General features: G+C 36.3%; 1 protein-coding gene and 1 pseudogene across 3 annotated transcripts in view; one reads left to right on the forward strand and one right to left on the reverse strand.

Moving 5' to 3' along the window:
* Window positions 1–2,095: 2,095 nt before the first annotated feature.
* Window positions 2,096–22,957, forward strand: part of PAPOLG (poly(A) polymerase gamma) — a 34,341-nt gene continuing 13,479 nt past the window's right edge. For 2 of the 3 annotated variants that reach the window (XM_077134298.1, XM_077134299.1), the window contains exons 1-13: window positions 2,096–2,335; window positions 5,264–5,425; window positions 8,005–8,071; window positions 10,792–10,873; window positions 11,115–11,224; window positions 12,308–12,361; window positions 14,151–14,262; window positions 16,400–16,489; window positions 19,357–19,495; window positions 20,118–20,190; window positions 20,929–21,049; window positions 21,406–21,490; window positions 21,893–21,946. In XM_077134298.1, the coding sequence (XP_076990413.1) occupies window positions 2,319–2,335; window positions 5,264–5,425; window positions 8,005–8,071; window positions 10,792–10,873; window positions 11,115–11,224; window positions 12,308–12,361; window positions 14,151–14,262; window positions 16,400–16,489; window positions 19,357–19,495; window positions 20,118–20,190; window positions 20,929–21,049; window positions 21,406–21,490; window positions 21,893–21,946 (1,166 nt within the window). In that variant the 5' untranslated portion in view covers window positions 2,096–2,318. Of the gene's footprint in view, window positions 2,336–5,263; window positions 5,426–8,004; window positions 8,072–8,770; window positions 9,470–10,791; window positions 10,874–11,114; window positions 11,225–12,307; window positions 12,362–14,150; window positions 14,263–16,399; window positions 16,490–19,356; window positions 19,496–20,117; window positions 20,191–20,928; window positions 21,050–21,405; window positions 21,491–21,892; window positions 21,947–22,957 lie in introns of those variants that run through there. The other variant, XM_077134300.1, reaches the window with a different exon arrangement.
* On the reverse strand, window positions 17,373–17,976 carry LOC143661669 (rRNA-processing protein FCF1 homolog pseudogene; annotated as a pseudogene).

The following is a 22,957-nucleotide window of genomic DNA, read 5'->3' on the forward strand; positions in this document are numbered from 1 at the left end:
TCCCAAATTTTGAAACCCATTCTGAAACTACTTGATAAAATGTACTCTGAAAATTATCGCTCCTTTTTTTGTCATTATTTTTTACCTTTTGTATATGTTAATGTTTCACAATAATTTTTTTTTTTTTTAATCTTGAGGAAAGGAGGCATTTCCATCTCTCCTAGACTAACAAGATTCCCTAGGCTACAGGGCAGACTGAGAGAGGTGGGGAGAACGAGGTGCCTCTGGGCAAAAGATTTCTGAGCCCCAGATATGGTCTGGAGGCAGGAAAGAACCTTCAGATGCAGGGGCCAAGATAACAGGAAAGTGGATTTACTAGGGCCCAGGACCAAATGTACACACACTCCTCCATGTCTCCAAAGAAGGGCGGGTGGGGGGCAGGACACACCCAGGATGACCAAGTCTTTGTCTTCCAGCTCAGAAGAATGAGGGGCTCAGAGTAAAATATCAAGCTAAGTTTGAGAAAATAAAGTGATATTTCTTGCATGTCTAAAAGACTGAAATTCATACTCTTCTTATTTAATTCTACATAATTCTTCTATTACCTTCATTTTACATTTTACAAAAAGCTCTTAAAAGTCAATTTTCCTGAGGTCATAAAACTAGAAAATAGCATAACCTGAACTCATATTTAGGACTACCTTGCACCAAAGACCAAAAACCCATGCTAGCTACTATTCATGCTGCCTGAATAGGCTATGCCTTCTCCTCACCCTCTGCACCCAAATCCTACTCCCAAGTCTTGCTAATTTCCGCAGCATCCCCTCTTCTGGAAAGCTGCTGTTAAGCCCCACTCCCACCTCATACAAGTTTAGGTAGCCCTTTTCTGGGCTCATGATACCCTGAGCCAATCCTGTATTGTAGACCGCACTGTACTGCAGTGAACTATGCACATATCTGCTCTTCTACACTATACTAGACTGTGAACTCTTTTTTTTTTTTTTTTTTTTTTTTTGCATGGATAGGCACCGGGAATCGAACCCGGGTCTCTGGCATGGCAGGCGAGAACTCTGCCTGCTGAGCCACCGTAGCCCGCCCGATTGCGAGCTCTTTTTAAGGCAGAAATTAAGTCCCTCCAGTGCCTTGTAGTGTCTAACACATAATAAGTGCTTTAGTTCTACAACAGGATATGACTTATATTTGATTTTCTCGCCACTGAACTCTGAACTTCGTAAGGTCAGCATACATGCTGTTTGAAGATTTCTCACTTAAAAAAAGGTATACATATGGTTTCAGCACTATTAAATCACTGACTGGTGTGTAACACAGAGCCTGGCATATATTAGGTTTACGGTGAATATTTTTGAATGAATGAATGAAAACTGAGTAAATAATCTCCTTTATTTACTGTGAATCTGAGTCACATTCCAAGAGTAAGCGGTTTATCAGCATTCTTTGGCTTGTACTGAGTAATTATTTTAAATTATTTCTATCCTTTAACATTTAAAAATTCTTCATTATTTTCCCGTTTTATTCTCACACTCATATGGAACATGATTCTATTATTTGAAAGTCTGAAGATTTTTATTCAGCCTTGGATTTGTGTAGTGGAGCCTCCAAATCCCTTTTATCCTCTCCTTGTGAGTGTGAGCGATGACTTTCCATCTCCTCCGCTAAGTGCCAGAACATTAGCAATCACCGAGTGGAACTTAGAGGTGAAGCGAACAGTTAGCCTCCAATTTACAAGCTTGCTTTTCCCTGGGATAACTGTGCAAAAGTCACAATTATCCCAGTGATGACTTTCACAACAAAATCTCTCAGGCGGATTATATGACAATGACTAATTAAGATGTGGGATAATGAAAGAGTTAAAAAACAGTATTAGTTAGGCAAGGGTGTGATATTTAAAATACATATATAATTTCAGCTCTTATAAGAGAAACAAGGTAGGTATATTTCCCAATTGTCCTCCAAGCGGTTGACCTGGATTTATAGTCCCACCGACAAAAGAGGGAACTAAACGCTCCTCTCCACCGGCGCGTGCAGCGAGAACCAAAGCCTCTGAGGCGGGGTCACCGGAGCCCCCAGAGGCGGAGGGGGCGGGGCGGGGGCGGACCCAGACCTCCGGGGGCGGGGCCGCAGAGGGCGAGGGGCAGGCTGGGAAGCGGCGCCATATTGGCGTCGGCCGCGCTGTATTGTCATAAATAGAGCCGGTTTTGTGGTGTTTTCAGTACTCAGTTGGATGCCCCGGCTGTAGTGGGAAAGTGAGCGAGCAAGCGAGCTACAAGCAAGAGGAGGAAAGTGGACAGGAGAAGGGAGGAGCAAGGACAGGACTCCAGCGGGAAAGACACTTGCCGGAGGGGGAAACGCAGGAAGCGATGAAAGAGATGTCTGCGTAAGTGGTGGGGGGCGGCGGTTGGGGGCAAGGTGGACAGGGGTGGGCTGGGTCGTCGGCCCGGAGCCCTGTTTAGGTTCCCTACCCCTCGCACCTTTCCCGGAGCTCGCTCCGGTGATCTCCCGGCCGGTCGGCAAGGGCACCTCCCTGCAGCCGGCGGCTCACCTGGCCACCCCTGTCTGGATTTGGGGACTCCGGGAGTACTCATCTGTCTCCGCTGTCCCACCTCTGAGGACGCCCCCAGAAGAGGTTGCGGAGGGAGAAATTGTCGGTCACCCTCCTGCCCCCAACACTGCCTGAGCCGGTCTCCGCTCCTGTCTGCATTGGCGCAAATACCATCCCCCTACCTCCCCCTCCTCCCTTCCTGACCGGCTGTCTGCGGGTCTTCTGGAGTGAATGACCTAGCCCAGCCTGTGGGCTTCTCTTTAGTAAAACCTATTGCCTTTTCGCCGCCCTCCCCTCGCCCCCGCCTCCCACGGCCCCACCTCCCCTCAATATCAACTGATCTATACCTCCTGCTCATAGTTTGATAAATCAGAAACATGTTCCATGCTTTGCAAGATTTTGTTGTAGCGTCTTACGTTTTGTTTTATAAGAAATTAAAATGCAGAAAATAGCATAAGCATCCTTCGTGTAGCCACCACCCATCTCTCTCAAAGCATAGCTTTCTATATATATGTGGTGTGTGTGTGTTTTAAAAAATCAAGCACTCCAAAGAACATCTGAAGGACCCTTTCGTACCTCCTCTGGTCCCATTGACGTCCCTCCCTAGAGGAGTCCGCAATCCTGAACTTGATGGTTATCATTGCTGCTTGTCTTGTTACGTTTTACTACATGTGCATATGTCCATAAATAACGTCGGCGTTGTTTTACTTGTTTTTAAACTTTATATAACTAATAATTATGTTTGTCATTCTGCAATTGCTTCTTTGGCCCGACATATCTTTCAGCTTTGAACATGATAATATTTTCAGCTCTAATTAATTCATTTTAACTATTGTATTCCATTTTAGGGATACACCCTAGTTTAGCCCTTTTCCTATCGGTATTAGTTAAGGTTGTTTCTAAATTTTTAATATTACAGTGTGGCAGTGAACATTCTTGTCTCCTTGAACACAAGTGCTAAAATTCCTCTAAGGCAGTTACCTGTAAGTGAAATTGAAGGAAATGTGGGATTTTGTTGTTTCCTTTTTTCCCCCCAGCTAGATGAAAGAGGTTCAGAACCTAGATTTGGAATTGTCTGCCTATTAGGGACCTAAGTAACCAATTTTTCAACATAAAGGTGAGACATGTGAGACCCAGGATTATACAGTTACTTCCAGAGCAGAATTAGTTGTGGACGGGACAGTGGAGTGGTGGAAAGATTTTGGGGTTTGGTTTTCAGATTCTGGCTCTTCCTCCATCTTTGAACCTCAGGTGTTTATTTGTAAAATGGCATTTATTCAATACCTATAGCTCAAGGTTATTGTTGAGATTAAACAAATTATCATAAATAAAGAATTAGGCTTCTCCATCTATTTATCATACATGTGTGAACACACACGACATCAAAACACCATTCTAAGTCCCTCAGAGGTAAAGAGCCAAGTGTTTTTAAAAAGTAGTTACTGGGTGGGCCACGGTGGCCGGTGGCTCAGCAGGCAGAGTTTCTTGCCTGCCATGCCAGAGACCCAGTTTCAATTCCCGGTGCTTGTCCATTAAAAAAAAAAGTAGTTACCACTTGAAATAACTAATTGAAGTTAAGTGTTTGTTCATCAGCACAATAAATGCCAGGGAGAAATTAACATCACTAGAATTAATGTTTCCCTTTTGTTTCTTTGAGTCATTGAGTCATTTTTGAATATATATAGGTTGTCTTCCATTTGAGTCTCCCTCTTTACCTATACTAAGATCTGTAGCCAAAAAGTATATGTGCCTTACTGTGTGGACTTAGTAATAAGCCCCTCTTATGAGTTAAAAGTAAGAAACAATTAAACCATCACTAGTGTATCTTTATTTTGAGATTGCATTCACTCTATTGGTGTTAATGCCCCTTCATAAAAGGATGATGAGGATAGATGGCAGGGTTGGTTAGTTTGTTTTTATTTTCCTTTCTTAACATAAGTTTTAACAACCATTTTGATCCCAAAAAATTTTTTGAAGTTTATTGGTTTGTGGAAACCCAAGCCTCAAAAATTGTGTTGTACTTTATTGAAATCTGTAATTTCCTAATGGGTAGGGTCTTTGGGGGTGGGCTTGTTTTGTATTCTATAAAAGATTGCCATTTACTGTAAAGAATTTGGTTATTGCATGTGAAAAATTTACATTTGGCCTGGGTACCAGTCTAAATGAAAGAACAAGTAGCTATAGTTGCTCAAAACCTTAGGACTATAAACTGTTGATTCAAACAAAGGATGTTAAAGGAGGTTTCTCAAGGGCAAATGTAAGTGATTTATTTTTAAAAGCCAGACTATTTCACAAGGACCTTCTTTGGGGATGTTTTTGTTTCTTTCTTGGGGGTGGGGAAAACATTTTTTTTATGTAGAGCTTTCTTTCAAAGGGGTGACTGTTTTAAAAGATTCTAGAATCTGTATGGTACTTGACAGACCCTTGCAGGATGTAGTGGAAGTGGCCCTGCACAGCTTCCATTCAGGCTCTTTTTGTATTTTAGCTAAGTGGTGTTGATTAAACAGTTGCCCTGAAGCCAACGCTTGCTGCTTTGGGCTTGAAAAAACATCCTAACCATGAAAGATGAATGCAGTATATAGTCTTTCATAAACACAAATGCAAAATACTCGTTCTTCCTTTTTTAAAAAAAATGCTTAACCCTGACTATTAGTACTAAGCAAACTTTTAAGATAGCTAAATTAAAGTCAGTAAATTGAGGGATTGAGTGTATCAATATGATATGATACTTCTAAATTTTTCTGTTACATTTTTCTTCTACAGAAACACAGTGCTGGACAGCCAGCGTCAACAAAAGCATTATGGAATTACCTCTCCAATTAGTTTGGCATGTCCTAAAGAAATTGATCATATTTACACACAGAAATTAATTGATGCTATGAAACCATTTGGAGTTTTTGAAGACGAAGAGGAACTGAATCACAGGTATATAATTTAAATTTATAAAATAATTTACAGTACGTTACTTAATCATTAATTTTACAAATATATATCAAGTACTAACTATATGCCTGCCCTGTTAGGTGCTAAGGTTACAGAACTGACCAAAAAGAAAATGTTTGGCCTTCATGGAGCTTACATTATAGTTGGGGTTTGGCATTGGAGATTAGTAGTAAGCCAGATAAATAAGTAAAGACAGTGATAGAAGTATGCTGCTAAGAAAAATAAAGCCAGGAGTGGGGGTTCTAGTTTGCTAGCTGCCGGAATGCAATATACCAGAAACAGAATGGCTTTTAAAAAGGAAAATTTAATCAGATGCTAGTTGACAGTTCCAAGGCCGAGAAAATGTCGCAATTAAAACAAGTCTGTAGAGATATCCAATCTAAGGCATCCAGGGAAAGATACCTTGGTTCAAGAAGGCCGATGAAGTTCAGAGTTTCTCTTTCAAGTGAGAAGGCACATGGATTTTCTCTCTCATCTGGAAAAGCACATGCTGAACACGCTCAGGGTTCCTTTCTCATCTGGAAGGGCACATGGCAAGCATGGCGTCATTTGCTAGTTCTTCTCCTGGCTTCCTGTTTCCTGAAGATTTCCAGGAGGCATTTTCCTTCTTCATCTCCAAAGGTTGCTGGCTCGTGGACTCTCTGCTTCGTGGTGCTGCAGCATTCTCTGCTCTCTCTGAATCTCTCTCATTCTCCAAAATGTTTCCTCTTTTATAAACTCCAGTAAACCAATCAAGACCCACCCAAATGGGTGGAGACACATCTCCCCTAATCCAGTTTAACAACTACTCTTGATTGCGTGACACCTCCAGGGAGATGATCTAACTACAAACTCAAACGTACAGTATTGAATAAGGACTTTTCTGCCATTTACGAAATGGGATTTTGATTAAAACATGACTTTTCTAGGGTCCATACATCCTTTCAAAGTAGCACATTCCACCCTCTGGACCACCAGAAACGGAATGGCTTTTAAAAAGGGGAATTTAATAAGTTGCTAGTTTACAGTTCTAAGGCCAAGAAAATGTCCCAATTAAAACAAGTCTATAGAAATGTCCAATCAAAGGTATCCATCCAGGGAAAGATACCTTGGTTCAAGAAGGCCGATGAAGTTCAGGGTTTCTCTCTCAAGTGAGAAGGCACATGGCGAACATAGTCAGGGCTTGTCTCTCAACTGGAAGGGCACATGGCAAACATGGGATCATCTGCTAGCTTTCTCTCCTGGCTTCCGGTTTCATGAAGCTCCCTGGTAGGCATTTTCCTTCTTCATCTCCAAAGGTCGCTGGCTCGTGACTCTCTGCTTCATGGTGCTGCAGCATTCTGTGCTCTCCCCGAATTTCCTTCATTCTCCAAAATGTTTCCTCTTTTATAGGACTCCAGAAACTTATCAAGACCCACCCAAATGGGTAGAGACATGTCATCACCTAATCCAGTTTAACAACCATTCTTGATTAAATCACATCTCCAGGGAGATGATCTGATTACAGTTTCAAACATACAGTATTGAATAGGGATTATTCTGCCTTTATGAAATGGGATTTTGATTAAAACATGGCTTTTCTAGGGTCCGTACATCCTTTCAAACCAGCACAGTGGGAGTTGTCAGAAAAGACCTCACCAGTGACATTTGAGGGAAGATTTCAAGTTGAGGGAAGGATATTTGATGTAGATATTTGAAGAAATGGACTTCTAGGCAGAGGGCCTAAGATGGGAATGTATTTGGTATGTTTAAAGAATACATAGTAAAGTAGCCTGGACATTTGGAGCAGAGTGAGTGGGGGGAGAGGGAGATATGAGCTTAAAGAAAGTGAGATAGAAAGGGACTTGGAGGGCAAGGCCACTTAGGACCTTGTAAGCATCATAAAAGTTTTGGCTTTTACTCTTAGTGAAATGGAGAGGTATTAAAGGGTTTCAGGCAGAGGATTGACATAATCTGACTCATATTTTTAACAGTCACTTTGACTACTGTGTTGAGAATAGTCCAAAGATGGATGTAAGGTCAGAAGCAGGGAGACCTTTTTTTTCTTTTAACATGGATTTTTTTTTTTAATCGGGATTTGATATGCCATTAAGTGCAGATTTGTTTGTTTTAATACCAAATGGCTTTTAGTAAGTAATATTATTGAATACAAATTAGGTAATAATTTACTTATTTTAATTATCGAGAAGCCTATGGCTGACAGTGAGACAATACTAACCTCTATTACAAGATTAAATTTATTTAATTTCTTAGTTAAGTCAAGAAAATTGGCAATTTGTTTGTCTACAACCTCATTGTAGGTAATTTTATGATTTTTATACGACTTTGAATTTTGAAAATAGCTCAAAGACCCGAAATACTGTCATCACACTTACCATTTCTTTGGCACTCTTCAGAACCCAAGAATGCCAGAGAGATGTGCCCTGTATCACTAGATAATGACAGCATTAAATGTGTATAATATGTTTTCACCCTAGAACCAACAAAGTAGTACTGAACTGCCTGTGTTTAATATTTGTTAATACTGTTGGTTTTGTTTTGTTTTTAGTTTTAATCTGAAGCATTTTTTTTTATATATATAGGCTGGTTGTTCTTGGTAAATTGAACAATTTAGTAAAAGAATGGATTTCCAGTGTCAGTGAAAGTAAGGTAAGACTCAACCACTTGGAATTCTTAGGTTCATTTTGTCCTGGCAATTATTCCTGGTAATAAAATGAAAGGGAGTTGAGAATAATCTGAAATACATTAAAACTTAGCTCTCTTGTATACTTGGGAATGAATTGTTTAGACATTTGTGTTTCCAAAAAGATGAAGATTTACTCCAGAGGTAGCCAATAACTAGCTGCAAGCCCACAAAAATATGTCTTATTTACCTTATATGTAAGCCCAAATTTTAAATATCAGAGTGTTTGGGTGTGTGAGGTAGGGTCATTTGATTGTTTGTTTTTACTTAAAAGCCAATTTTTTAACTTGTTTATGAAATATAAGATCTGGCAGTGTGGGGCATGCCTTTCTGTAAAGGGATGGGCTCCTGCTGTCCAGTACCCCCCAACCCCCTGTGAGGTACAGTCATTCCCTGTCCTCTCGGACACAGCCCCACTGTCACTTATCAGTCTCTGTGCTTTCATTTGCATACCCAACTTTCCCCCAAGACATACAAGTTTGCAAGCCTTGATATTACCTACAGAACTTGTCTCCTCCTATAGCTTAATTATTTTTCTCTAAGATCAATTACATTTTTCCTGCTTGTTTAGAGTATTTTGAGTATAATTGAATTTTCATTATTGTCTCAGAATCATCACTGTGAATATTATTTTACTGGCTGTACTAGAGTTATATATATATTCAACTGGGTGATGCAGTTTGCCTCTTCACTAAGTGGCCCAAACTGCTGTCTATTAAGTTTTTGTTTTTTATAGTTTTTCTGTCTTTCCTTTAATAGCAGACAGTTGAAAGTTAACATCTCACAGCTGTTATTGTATCTATCTGAAGCTTTTTGCCGAAGTGGTTCCTTCCTAAGGACTCCAATAAGCGGATTAAGGCCCACCTTGAATGGGTGGAGACATATCTCCATGGAAACCACCTAATCAAAAGGTTCCACCCATAGTTGGGTTGGTCACATCGCCATGGAAACAACTTAATCAAAAAAGATCCCACCCTAAACAATAGGTCTGCCCCCACAAGTATAGACTCAACAAGGTCTACCCCCAAAAGAATATGGCTTTTCTGTGGTTTACAACAGTCTCAAACCAGCACACTTGTGAAGCATTAATATTCAGTTAACTTAGGAAATAAATACCTGGTTATCTGGATACTGTTACTCAAGTTATTCAGCAAAGTTTAACTAATGCACTGGGACTTATGGTGACAGAAAGAGTAGATATAGTTCTCGCCCTTGAGGAATTTATAGTTGAAGAGATAAGACTCATATGCCAAAAAAAAAAGGCAACAAAGACAGTATAAGAGAGTTTAAAGTTCATCAAGAAGAGTACAGAGGAAAAAAGAGCTTGTGGAGTGAGAATGATCAGGGAAGTCTCCACAGGAGAGGTAAAATTTGAAATGAACCTTGTAAAATGGATGGTATTGAGATAGCCAGAGAGAAGGAGCAAGCATTCCAGGCAGGGGTAGTGGAAAAGAGATTGGATTATGAAACATGTTGGCCACTAGAGTATCAAATGGGAAGGTAGGGAGATAAGCAAGAAAGAGTCCTATGGGAGCATATTGTGAAGCTGTTCAATAGAAGGCCCACAGATCCTGACCTCAGAAGTCAGAGAAGACAACATTGGCAAGTTTAGAGCAAAAGAATTATAGAATAAATTTAAGAACATTAGTCAGTGAACTGTACAGAATGGATTAAAAGATAAGAAAGACTAAGGACAAGAAGGCAGCTTAGCATACTATTAAGTCAGTCTAGAATTAAGGAGGTGGTAGTTGAATAAAAAGGAGGGAAATGTGAGGGATAAAACTAATAATTGGTAAGCCAGGAATAATAATAATTACTCTAAGTCTGGCATGTAAGGAAAATAAGCAGAACTAGCGAAATAGGAGGGATACCTGGTTTTAATCATAGGAAGAGTTTTTGGCTTGTTTCAGGCGTGGGTATTAAGTAAAAATACCTGATGGACAGTTAGAATTGGCTCTAGAGAGAGGTGAAAAGTAGCATTATAATTATGGAAAATCAAAAAATATATTACTCAGAGTTGTTAAATTAGCTGTCATAAAGACCCATTTAGGGTGACTATGCAGTTGTACCTGAGAAAGGTTACAGAGCTACTAGAATCAAGAAAGTAAGCATATCAGTCACAAGATCAAAAGAGGAGATGGGATTGGTCAAGAGTATCATGCTTGGAGAGCTGAAAGTGCATTAGTTTGATAGTTAAGAATTCTTTGGTGATTACTGAAAATGATGGAGCCAAAGACAGGCGATTAGAGGGGACAAGTAGGGTCAAGTGAAAAAATGTTTTTCTTAAGATAGAGATGTATTCATGCATAGTGGGCATAAATTTATTTTGTCTTCCCTCTGCAAACAGCCTCATTACTTCAAGTTGCAACCAAATGGGCCCTGAAGTACTTTTATAAAATATCTTCTCATCATTTACCAAGGTTGACAAATGTATCACTTGCCCAATAAATGGCAGTACATATGTAGGTGATTTTTTTATATAAATCATTTGAATGATTAAATGTCTTTTTTTTTTAATGTTTTATTTTCATTCTTTTAGGTTTTTAGTTTTTTAAATTCTCCCTGGATTTCCCTGCCTGTTTTGCATTAATTTTGACAACTGTGATATCTTACCTCCTTCAGTGTAGTTACTTGAGATAGTTTCTCATCCATTTGATTAAATGTCTTTTGATTAATTTTATTTTAGAATCTTCCACCTTCTGTTGTGGCTACTGTTGGTGGTAAAATTTTCACATTTGGATCCTATAGGCTTGGAGTACACACCAAAGGTAAGTGCTTTTCTGTGTTCTAGTGATAAGAACTTTCAGTAACAGATTCTTATTTCTTATTTATAGTTAGAAAATGCAGCAGAAAAACATTCCCTTAATCGCACTCCTTAGAGCTAATCATTCTTAACATCTTCCTGTACTCACCTTATATACACTCTTTTGTATATATGTTTGTATACTTTAACAAAAATCAATACATATTTAATATACTCTTTTTGATTAGAAATACATTGATTTTCAGGAGCTGACATTGATGCACTTTGTGTAGCCCCAAGACATGTGGAGAGATCTGATTTTTTTCAATCTTTCTTTGAAAAATTGAAACATCAGGATGGCATTAGAAACTTAAGGGTATGTATCCTCTAATATTTAATATTTTGAACTCAGTAACATAGCTATAAAAGGTGGGGTTTATGATTATTGAAATATCTTTTAAGAAATTGCTATGTCTCATTAAAATAATGTAGTAATTAAGAAGATGGGCTTCATAGTTATACAAACCTGGGTTTGAATCTAGAATCCACAACATTAGCTCTTTAACCTTGGTCAAATTACCTAGTTTCTTTGAACCTATTACCTCATCTGTAAAATGAAGATGATGGTAACTTCTTTATTAGGTTTTTCTTGAGGATTGATGAGATAATTTCCATAAGACATTTACTGTAATATCTGATAAATGGCTGATGCATATCAAATGGTGACAGCTAATATATGTAAGGTTCAGTTAGTAACTGTTTAAATATATATATCTAGCCATTTATTCAGCAAATAAAATTTGGGCACCAGTAATTCAACAAATATGTCCTTAGTCTCGTAAATACAATAGTGAACAAGACATTATATGTGTGGGGTCTGGGGAGCTGGGGGGTACTAAATAAACACAGTTTTAATGTAGTCTGAAGTGCTAGGATGAGGTGAAGCCTTGAAAACAATCTCTACACTATTTGGAGTCTGGGAACACTTTCAAAGGAGGTTAAGACTTTGTTAGAAGAGTAAGAAAAGCTCAGAAAGACATCATTTTTACTGAGAAACTAATCCAAATATATTGACTGTATTATTACATTATTTTTGATAGGTTAGTTTATGAGCTCCTATTTGTTTTTAAAATTTCTAACACCAGTACTCTTTCTAACTAATCAGTTTTCACTTTAGGCTCAAGAAATAGTAAGTATCCAAAATGAAAGCCTTCCGGTTTCTGATGAATATTTTTAAGAGGATAATTAAATAACCAATATCATAGGCATTTATGTATCTTAAATAATTCAGGACACAGATTAGAGATGCTTACATAGGATGTAAGATGAAGGACATTTTCAGTTTTTTATATTGAGTTAAAATACAAACTGGGAGCAAAAGTATTCACATTATTGGTGGCTAGGAGGGGCGGAGAAAAGATTGCACCTTATGTGTTACAATTGTTTTCCTCTTTTGTAGGCTGTAGAAGATGCCTTTGTACCAGTTATAAAATTTGAATTTGATGGTATTGAGGTAAGTGTGTTAATATTTTCCTGACTCTACAATTGAACTCTTTAGCCCATATAATTTTTTAAATCAAACTTAAATAGGCACATGGTTTAAAGAATCAAATACTATTCAGATAGTCTCTCACTTTCCTCTCTCCTGTATCTATTGAATTATCTCCATGGAAAATGAACTACCCTCCATGCCTGTCCTCATTTAATATACCTTTCTCATTCCCATAATCTCCAAAAATAATTATAATAAACTATTTACATTGTTATGATCTTACAAACAGCATTCAAAGCTGAGCACAAAATTTACTAGATTGTATGCTGTGTGACATTTTGCTGTCTTGAGAGTTAATAATTCTTTGGGGTTTTTGTTTGTTTGCTTTTCATGCTTTTGAAGTAATTCAAATCCAGTCTCTGCTAACTGTCTAAATCTCTTCTAAATAGGTTTAAAACCATCAAGTATCCTGTCCTTATGATCTTGAAAAAAATACTCACTGAGTCTTCTCACCTATTCCTGTCCAGGCTGATTATTCTCCATAACTGGTGTACAGCTGTCATCCTGGCATCTTCCTTTGCTATCATCCTTGAATTTCCTTTTGCTTCCCTCTAGACATTTTTTTTCTTGATTTACTTTTGATTTTAGTGGAGCTTATTCAATAGCTTCCTGAGAAAGGGTACATTTTTAAATTTTTGAATGTTTAAAAATACCCTTCACTGTCCTCACAGTAAATTGATAGTTTGAGTAGAGTTCTAAGTAGGAAATCATTTTTCCCTCAGAATTTTGAAGTCCTTTCTTCTGTCCAGCCTCCATGTTGTATTGAGAAATGTGATGCCATTTTGAGTTCACGTCCTTATGTGATTTGTTTCATCTCTCTGAAAGCTTATAGGATTTTTTTTTTTTTTTTTTTTTGTCTTCATAGTTAATTCATGATGTTATACTTTGCTCTGTGGATCTTTTCAACTAATGTACTAGGTACTCAACACCTCTTTCTCTGGAATTCATATCCTTCAGAAATAGAAATTTAATTGAATTCTATTTGATTTTCTGCCTTTATTTTCTCTTTTCTTTCTGGAACTCCTAACATTTGGATTTTAGACTAGACCTCTAGAGCTAGCCTTCTGTTTTTTTTCCACTTAACCATATCTTCATCTATTCTGCTTTTTGGATTTTTTTTCATCTTCCAAACTTTGTTGTTTTTCATTTCTGCTGTCATATTTTTAAATTTCTAAGAATACTTTTTTTATTCTCTAATTGTTTCTTTTTATTTATGTATGTATGCATTTATAGCCATTTGCCCTTATTTCCTGGATGCAACATTTATTTCTGCTTTCTTAGATCTGCTGAATCTGTAACCAATTGTCCATCTATCTCCCAGCTTTCATGTTTTAGCTGTTGTCTCTTTTTATTTTCTTTGTCCTAATGGGCTGTGCCTTTAAAAAAAAAACTAAACAAAATAAAAATTTACTGGTATTTTAGTGGGGTTTCAGGGGGGAGTGAATATAAATGTGTGTTGACTCTGCTATTATCGTCTAAAAATCTCCCCACAAGGTTTTGGTGGTTTTTTTCCCCCTATAATTGCATATACGCTAAAATTAAAATGTTTTCTCTTAATTCAAAAAGTTAATTATCTTAACAGAAATTTTTGGTGTTTTCCTATGAGAGATTGCCTATCTAGGCATTTTGAGGTTTGGTTTTTCTTACCGAACTAGTAATTTAAACTTTTTATATTTTTGAGTTGGGGTAGGGCATAGAGTAGAAGGAAAATAGTAATATGTGTTCTCTCTTTTTTAATATCTTTCTAAAGATTGATCTAGTCTTTGCAAGGCTGGCAATACAAACCATATCAGATAATTTAGATCTAAGAGATGACTCTCGCCTGAGAAGCCTTGATATAAGATGTATTCGCAGCTTAAATGGTAAGCTTCTAAAAAATCTCAAATACCTGCTTAAACCAGAGAAGTAGAGAACTATTTGCATTTTTAACTCAATTTAAAATGATTTTGTCATCTTCTTTATACAATTAATCTGACCACATTTAAGCATCTTAAAAACCACAGGTTTTTTGAAAGTTTTTTTTTTATATATATGTAGTAGTGGTTCTCAAAGTTATTTGTTTCAGGACCCCTTTATACTCTTAAAAATTATTGAGGGCCTCAGAGAGCTTTTGGTTATATGGGTTGTATCTTTCAGAATTTACCACATTAGAGATAAAAACTAAGATATTTTAGAAGTGTTTGGTGGTTCATTTAGGAATAAACATGCTATGCCCATTTTAATTAATATAAGTTTTTGGGTGAGAAGAAAGGCTTTTTTTTTTTCATTTTTCAAATCTCTAATGTTTGACTTAAGAGAAGGCAATTGAATTTTCATATCTACATCTTCAGTCTATCTGTTCTAAGAAGAAAATCTGGCCTCTTAAAGGTTTGTAGTTGGAAAAGAGGAATATTTTAAAAGCCTTTTTATGGATATTTGTGGATATTCTTTGATACTGTATCAAAACTTGACCAGTGACAATTTCTTTTTAACAGCTTCATTGAGATATAATTCTATACCATAAAATTCATAAAAGTATACCATTCATTGTATATTAATATATTCATAGAGTTGTGTAGCCATCACCACAGTTGAATATTAGAACATTTTCATCACCCTTAAAAGATCCCTCATCCCCATTTGCAGTCATAATCGCTTCCAACTCCTGATTCCAAGCAACCACTAATCTTTCTGTCTCTATAAATTTGCCATGTCTAGATACTTTATATAAATGGAATCATATAATACGTAGTCTTTTGTGTCAGGTTTCCTTCACCTAGCATAATTTTCGTGAAGTTCATCCATGTTTATAGCATAGCACAGTTTGTTCCTTTTATTTACTGGATAAAACTATAGTATCTTAGTTAATTAAAATATAGAATCTTAAACTACAGCAATGAATTTTTTTTACTCTGTTACTTTAAAATCCAGTGGCCTACCTTATTTTTTGAATGGATCATTTACCCACGCATGATTTTATGCTACCATGTCTAAGTCACTTGAAAATATTAGTTTACTAAATTATTTACATCTTCGTATGTTAACACATTTCAATATAAAATATATTTTTAAAAAAGCCATTCTTATCCTCAGCTATCACAACAAAAAAATCTCTAAGTACTGGGAAGCTGTCAGCTCACAGTGGCTGTTATAAGCTGTCCGCATTCTAATTTTCACTTGAAAGTTTGAATTTAGTTATTGGCAGCAAATTCTGTCATTTGTTTTCCTTGAAGTGAGAGGCTCACTTTGTATGTTTTTTTTATTTTTAGAAAATGTCTGGTAAATACCCAAGTAGGAATAACCAAGAGTATGTTAATTATTCTTTTAACTAAACTGAAGTTCTTTGGGAAGAAACAGCTAGTTCAGCTTATAAGTCAAACAGTTGTAGAAGTTTTTTTCCTTAAGATAACCATGGTACTTCAGCACATAGTAGAATATTAAAAAGATAATTTTTTTCTTTAGCTGCAAGTATGTGACAGTTTGTTGCCACAAATCAGCATAAATTACCCACTATTGCTATTGTACCATCAGTGCAAATGTCAACATAAGGAAAAGGCAAAGGAAGCCATAGTATTATTATATAAACAAGTTTGACCTCACAGATTCCCAAGAATCTCCACACTGTACTTTGAGAACCAAACTTTTGTTTAACTTAATCATTGCCCTTTGTTGTATTTCCAGAATACAATACTATTTGCATAAGATTTACATTGAGGCACTAACAGTTTTAAAACTTGGAGGTGTTTGATTAACAGTAAAGTTACATATAGAAGAAAGCTCAATAAAAAGATATTCAGTCCCATCTCTTATTTTAATATTGATTACATTATCATGTACTTTTTAATTCTTCAAAAGCAAAGTGACTTCTCATATATAATACTAAGTTTTAAATAAATAAGAGAAAATAAACTCTGACATTTTAATATTTTTACCATTTGAGGCTATGAAAGTTAGTAGGGCATGTGAATTAACTGGGTTTTGTTACATAATGAAAAATGAATGAATGCTTTTCTTTTTCAGGATGTAGAGTTACTGATGAAATTTTGCATTTAGTGCCAAATAAAGAAACTTTTAGACTCACCCTGAGAGCAGTCAAATTATGGGCAAAAAGTAAGTATCCCAAGTCTTTTATTTTATGTTTACAATATAAAGTTATAATTTACAGTTGCCAGTGACAGGAGCAAACGTGGAAACTCCCAAGTCTAATCATATTGTTGGAAATTAAGGTCCAATAAACTTTGGAGAAGCTGTTTCTTTTTCAATTGTGAGGGTTATGGTGTTCTGGTATGTGACTCTCACTCCTACCTTGGGTGAAATTGAAAAGTCCCTTCTTTTCATCATGTTGTTCAGCCCAGCAGTCAGAATGACTCAGAACTTGGAAAAGTGAAACCCTTACTAATCTTTGAGCTCCCTCATTGCAGGACCATTTTACTTGTTTCTGTAACCCCATCACCAGCAGAGAGTCTGGCTTATAGTGGTGTTCAATAAATTTATTAAGTGAAGAGCCTACAGTGCTAGTTTTAACTTTTTGTTTTGATTTTATCTTGTAATATGTTCTTCTCATAAAGCCTGGAGCTTCACTAGTTCAGATCTCTAGGGTTAGGTTCATAAAAAGCCGGTGGCCTAGTCCTGACCTGGTATAGCACATTTTCTATTATTTCTAAATGTATTTAAGTAATGCTGCACTTCTGGCCCCAGGTTTTACTTAGTCTGAAACAGCACTGTCCAATAAAACTTCCTGTGATGATGGAAATATTTTGTAGCTACACTCTCCAATACATATTACTAACCACATGTAGCTGCTAAGCACTTGAAATATGCAACCAAGGGATTGAATTTTTAATTTAAATTGATAATTAAATAGTACCCAAGATAAATGAAAACATATATACACGCAAAAGCTTGTACACAAATGTTTATAGCAGTATTATTCTTTTTTTTTTTCTTGGCTCATAACAGTATGTGTGATGAACTAGTAACAGAGAAAGTCAGTCTAAGGCAGGCAGAGAAATTTTGTCTTGTAAGGACTAGAATCAACGGGCCCATGATCATCTGGCATCCATTTGATGTTGTACCTATGGTTAGAAAAGTACGTGATAGGAACTCCAGGGGTCTTTCAGATTCTTCACTTGAGGTCTTGGTCAAAACCGTGGCCACAATATAACAGTTGTGCTGATTTATTCTCTGTACTAAGCAGTCATCTGGGTAGTTTCCTTTGTGTGTGCATGGTAGCTGTTCAAATCTTGACTCCTTAATGATCCTTGGAGCCACTTGATACTTGTGTCCCAATTTCTCAGTTTCACCCATTACACAGTCAGTTATACAAGGAATACACTTGGCATACAGTCCATCATTGCACTAAATCCAGTTTGGCTTTAATGGAGAAGTTGATAAAGTTGGTATCGGCAAGGATGTGGTCAGGTGGACCCATCTGTATATTGAATTGGAAGAATTAGCAGGGAGGGTGTTGGAGCATTTCTGTTTCCTTGAGTGCACTGGGATCTTTCTTTCTTTTCTTTTTAGGTTTTAATCTGTCCTTTTCTTTAAGCCTCAGATCTCAGACTAAGCATTCACTTCATGGTGGCATACTTCCTTGTTTTCTTTACTTCCGCATTTTCATGCTGCACTCTCCATACCATTATTCTTTTTTTTTTTTCACATGGGCAGGCACCGGGAATCGAACCTGGGTCCTCGGGCTTGGCAGGCAAGCATTCTTACCTGCTGAGCCACCGTGGCCCACCCTCCATACCATTATTCTTAATAACCAAAAAGTGTAAACAGTCCAAATGCCTATCAGCTGATGAGTAGACAAATGTGGTATATCCATACAATGGGATATTATTTAGCCATAGAAAGGGATGAAGTACTGATTCATATTACAACATGGATAAGCCTGGAAACCATTATGCTAAGTGAAAAAAGCCAGTCATAAAAACCACATATTATGTGATTCTGTTTATATGAAATATTCAAAATAGGTAAATCTGTAGAGACAGTAAGTTGGTGGTTCCCTAGGCCTGGGGAGATTGGGGGAACTGCCAAAGGGGTTTCTTTAGGGAATGATTAAAATGTTCTAAAATTGATTATGGTGATGCTTGTACAACTCTGTGAATATACTAAAAACTACTGAATGTGAATCATACCTCAGTAAAGCTATTACCAAAATAATTAAATAGCCACCCACATGTAGCTTATGGCTACCATATCGTGCATTGCATATCTAAAAATTCCTTGAGCTCAAGTAGTTTGCAGTGAAAGGATAACATGAACAATTTGTCTTTCTTTACACATTAAAAACCATGTATTGCCAATTCTTATATGCATATTTTTTACATTTAACATCTCTGAAATTGGTATTTTTACTTTTTTTTCTCTTAGTGGTAATAAAATAATGCTGTATTATAATTGAGGGCATCTTTGGTTTGATGAAATATGGTAATACTTTTTAAAATAGATTGCTACAAGAAATAGTCATATGAGATATGAGTAATATCAGTGGTGTATTCTATTTGATGATGAGGTATCCAAATTTTGTGAGATACTGAAGTTATTCCCCAACTTTACACATGATTTAAAAATAGCCAAGAGTATGATTACTAATTAAATTTTTATTCTTTCCTACTTTTAGACCACCCAAATAATTTTTCTCCTTCTTTTCATTTCTTTCTCAGTCCTAGATATTGAAAGGTGGGAAGTTTCAGAGTAGTAGTTGCAGAGCTCATTTGGATTGTTAGAACAGACCCAGGGAATTGAGTTGACTGTATTAAAGAGCAAGGTAAGGGGGTAAGATAGGCAGTGTATGACTTAACTAATGAACTGTGGATTAACTATGAAACTCTGCCTATCGATTTTAATATTGTTTCCTTAGGGAAAAGAGTTCCAAGCAGCAATCTTAATGAAGTTTTCCTGTTCCTTATGATTGATTGTCATAGTTGGGAGGGCTTAACAATAATTAACAAATATTTTCATTTTTCTAGGGCGTGGTATTTATTCCAATATGCTGGGATTCCTTGGTGGTGTCTCCTGGGCAATGCTAGTTGCAAGAACTTGTCAATTATATCCAAATGCAGCAGCTTCTACTTTAGTTCATAAGTTCTTTTTAGTTTTTTCTAAGTGGTAAGTATTCATCTGTATACTTTCACTATTCACTAACTTTTGCCTAAATGTCTTGTTAGGAGATTTAAGAGTTATGCATAGGCTTTTTCTGTGATCCAAAGTTGAGGCAATGGAGAGACATCTGCTTGGAGCTTTCTTCCAGGGATCTGTAGATATGGGCCTTTGGCTTGGGAGAATGGTCACAACAGATTTTCCTCTGCCAATTACTAGCTGTGCAGTCAGTAGATAAGGTGTTTAACTTTTCATTTGTAAAACGGGGATGATAATCATAACTACCACGTGGATTTGTTTTTAGTATTTTCAGTTTATGTTAGCTGTTGCTGCTGTTATTAAATTGAGAGATTAATCCGTGAAAGTAAATGAGAAGAAAGGTAAAGAGTCAGATGTAAATCATGAATGGGTAATGGGCAAAGCAGTATTTGCCCTTTCAGAGAACACTGCTTTAAAATAAACTATTTTTTCCCTTTGTACTTCTTCCCTCCCAATTTCTTTTTTTTTCAAGTACCAAATACCCAAAACATTTGCCCTCATAAGACTGGAATAGAGTCTTAATGATTTTAAAATTTCATGAAGTGTCTGAAGTAAGGTTCCTATGTAAGTTAATTTTTCTCATTCATATTAGGGAATGGCCAAATCCTGTGCTGCTGAAACAACCAGAGGAAAGCAATTTGAATTTGCCAGTCTGGGATCCTCGGGTATGTGACTTATATAATTTAAACCTTTTAGGTGAAGAATGTTTCTCTAAATTACGGTCTATTAAAGATCATTCCTCCTATCCCTGCTCATCTTCTTTCTGTATCTTTGTAGTCCTTTCCCCCTTCTGCATCTTGGTGAAGATGATTTGGATCTCCAATGCTAAGCCAAATATTTTATCATTAAAAATCACCCAGGTTAGACTAGATAGATACATGGGTATCAACCAAAACGTCTTAATCCATTGTGAGAAACTGTCTCACAAGTAATTAGCACTAATTGTTAAGGTACTGAAGTATATAAAAAACTGCTTTGCAACACAGTTTAAAGCAGATTCATAGTTCGATGAGAGCATGACTGTCACTCACTTTGCATTTTTATTTGCTTGTAGAAGCCATCCATTGAGTGGGTGCAGAAAAAGGACTGAGAACCATTGGACCAAATAATGTTTTTTTGCAGCTATGATACTGTGCTTCTTTGATTCTAAAATGTTATTGTTTATAAAACACATCATCACTTTAACAGTTTTTCAGGGGGAAAATAAACTTCTACGGTTTCTGTTAAGTATCAGACACATCTAATTTCAGAAATATATTTAGTTTGGGAGGGGAAATGTATATCCAAAAGTAAGGAAATGTAGTATTAAATTTATATTTCATATTCTTCAGACTTTTGGGGAAATGAAGTGAGGACAACTGAAATAGGAGAATAGATCAATTATTCTGCTTCTAATTTCACAGGTAAATCCATCAGATAGGTATCATCTCATGCCCATAATCACCCCTGCCTACCCACAACAGAATTCTACGTATAATGTGTCCACATCAACTCGAACAGTAATGGTAGAAGAATTTAAACAAGGTAAACATGTTGGCCTTATTGCCCTTTACATATTCCTACAAGTTTATAGTTTACAATTTTATTCTCTATTTCAAATATGGTTTGGCAGTTAGAGTGTATATAACAGCCTGTTATTTCTAAAAATTCTTTTCAAATGTGAATTGATTTTTCCAGCAATTAGTTTTCCAAGGTATATAATATTAAGGCCAAAAACAGCCTGCCCAGTCTGGTTGAAATTGATTTTTATATTCAGAGAGACAACATAATAAATTTTTTACTCAAAAGCTTGTTGGGGTTAGAGATTTGTGAGTAGGGTGTTAGAGGAGCTAATAATGTGCAGGTCAGTTTTCAGAATGTCAATCTCTCTTTTTATTTAGGCTTCGCAGTCACAGATGAAATTCTTCAAGGAAAATCAGATTGGTCCAAACTACTTGAGCCACCAAATTTTTTTCAAAAATATAGGTATTTGAAATTTTATATATGTGTGCGTCTGTGTATTTTTAAAAAAGAAAAATGTTAAATTTTTAAAGTCAATATGGTAGGTGACTATTACCACTTATATTTCTCGAGCGAAGTAGAGAATAAATTTTAAAGAAATTTTAAGTGATAAGAGACTTTCTGTATTCTAGTGGTATCTAACTCCAGTGTTCGTGACTTTTTTCTTCTTCTTTTAGTGAATTATTTTTTAATCATAGGCTCTAGAATTAATTTTAAGAAAATTAGAGCACGTGTATTCTATAAACTGTATGTCTATATTAGTTCTTTTGTTTATTGGGAGGGAAGAAAGAAAAAGTAATGATGGAAAAGTAGACCCTAATGAAGTTTCTGCCTTTTTTTCTGATTGTTGGTGAAAATTCTTCGTAGACATTATATAGTATTGACTGCCAGTGCATCAACAGAAGAAAACCATCTAGAGTGGTAAGATTTCAGTTTTGAGTTCTTTACCTACTGTGTGGTGATACAGCATATTTATATAATGTACTGTTTATAAAACACTTATTCTCACTTGATTTTCAAAATTATTAGATTATATTGGTGACTTTTGTACATGACCAGGGAGCATCAGTATTTAAGAAATGCCATCAAATTAATGTTTCAGAATCAAGAATGACATAGGATATATATACAGATCTTTATTTTTGTCACTTCAGAGAGTCGGATTTTAGCAGCTTGAATGATTCTGATATCTGGTCCTTATTAAGTTCTCCATCCCTGTCATCATCCTTTCCTTGCTCACTGTTTTCTCCCATTAAAATTTGGAGGGAAGGGCATTTTATATGTCCTTTTAATTTAGGGATGGTGGCATGAAAGTTTTCAGAATTTTATGCTTTTAGTAATAGGTATTTTTGGTCAAGGAGCAGTGAATTCTTTCTAATGTATCTAAATTCACTCGCTTGGCTTCCAGTGTATTCACATCTACTGCTGCATTAGGAAGAAGTTGTTAGGCACCACAGATGTTTTTGCTTTCTTCATATCTGATGTCTAGAAAAGTGGAAAAAGTGCCTTATTTTTGCTCCAAGGGTTGAAGATTGTTTCAGTTATAATTAAAGGGACCCTGAAATGAATTCTTTCACTAAAACAAAGTATTTCATTTGTCATCTAGACCAGGGGTTGGCAAATTAATCCTGGCCAAATCCAGTTGCCACCTTTGTAAAGCTTTATTGAGTGCTGCCATGCTCATTCATTTATATATTGTGTCTGACTGTTTTCATGCTCTACAGCAGAGTAAGATAGTTGCAGCAGAAATTATGTGGCTCACAAAGCCTAAAATGATTACTAACTGGCCTTTTACAAAAAAAGTTTGCCAACCCCCAATTTAGAGACTACTATGAAATTCAGCTTTTTGCATATCTGCTGTTGAAGCACACATAATTATAATGTATAAGCTTCTTCAAGGGTATGAGAAATGTATAATAAAATGTTCTTGTA

The sequence above is a fragment of the Tamandua tetradactyla genome, chromosome 17 (genome assembly GCF_023851605.1).
Source record: "Tamandua tetradactyla isolate mTamTet1 chromosome 17, mTamTet1.pri, whole genome shotgun sequence".
In the NCBI taxonomy this organism is placed as follows: Eukaryota; Metazoa; Chordata; class Mammalia; order Pilosa; family Myrmecophagidae; genus Tamandua; species Tamandua tetradactyla.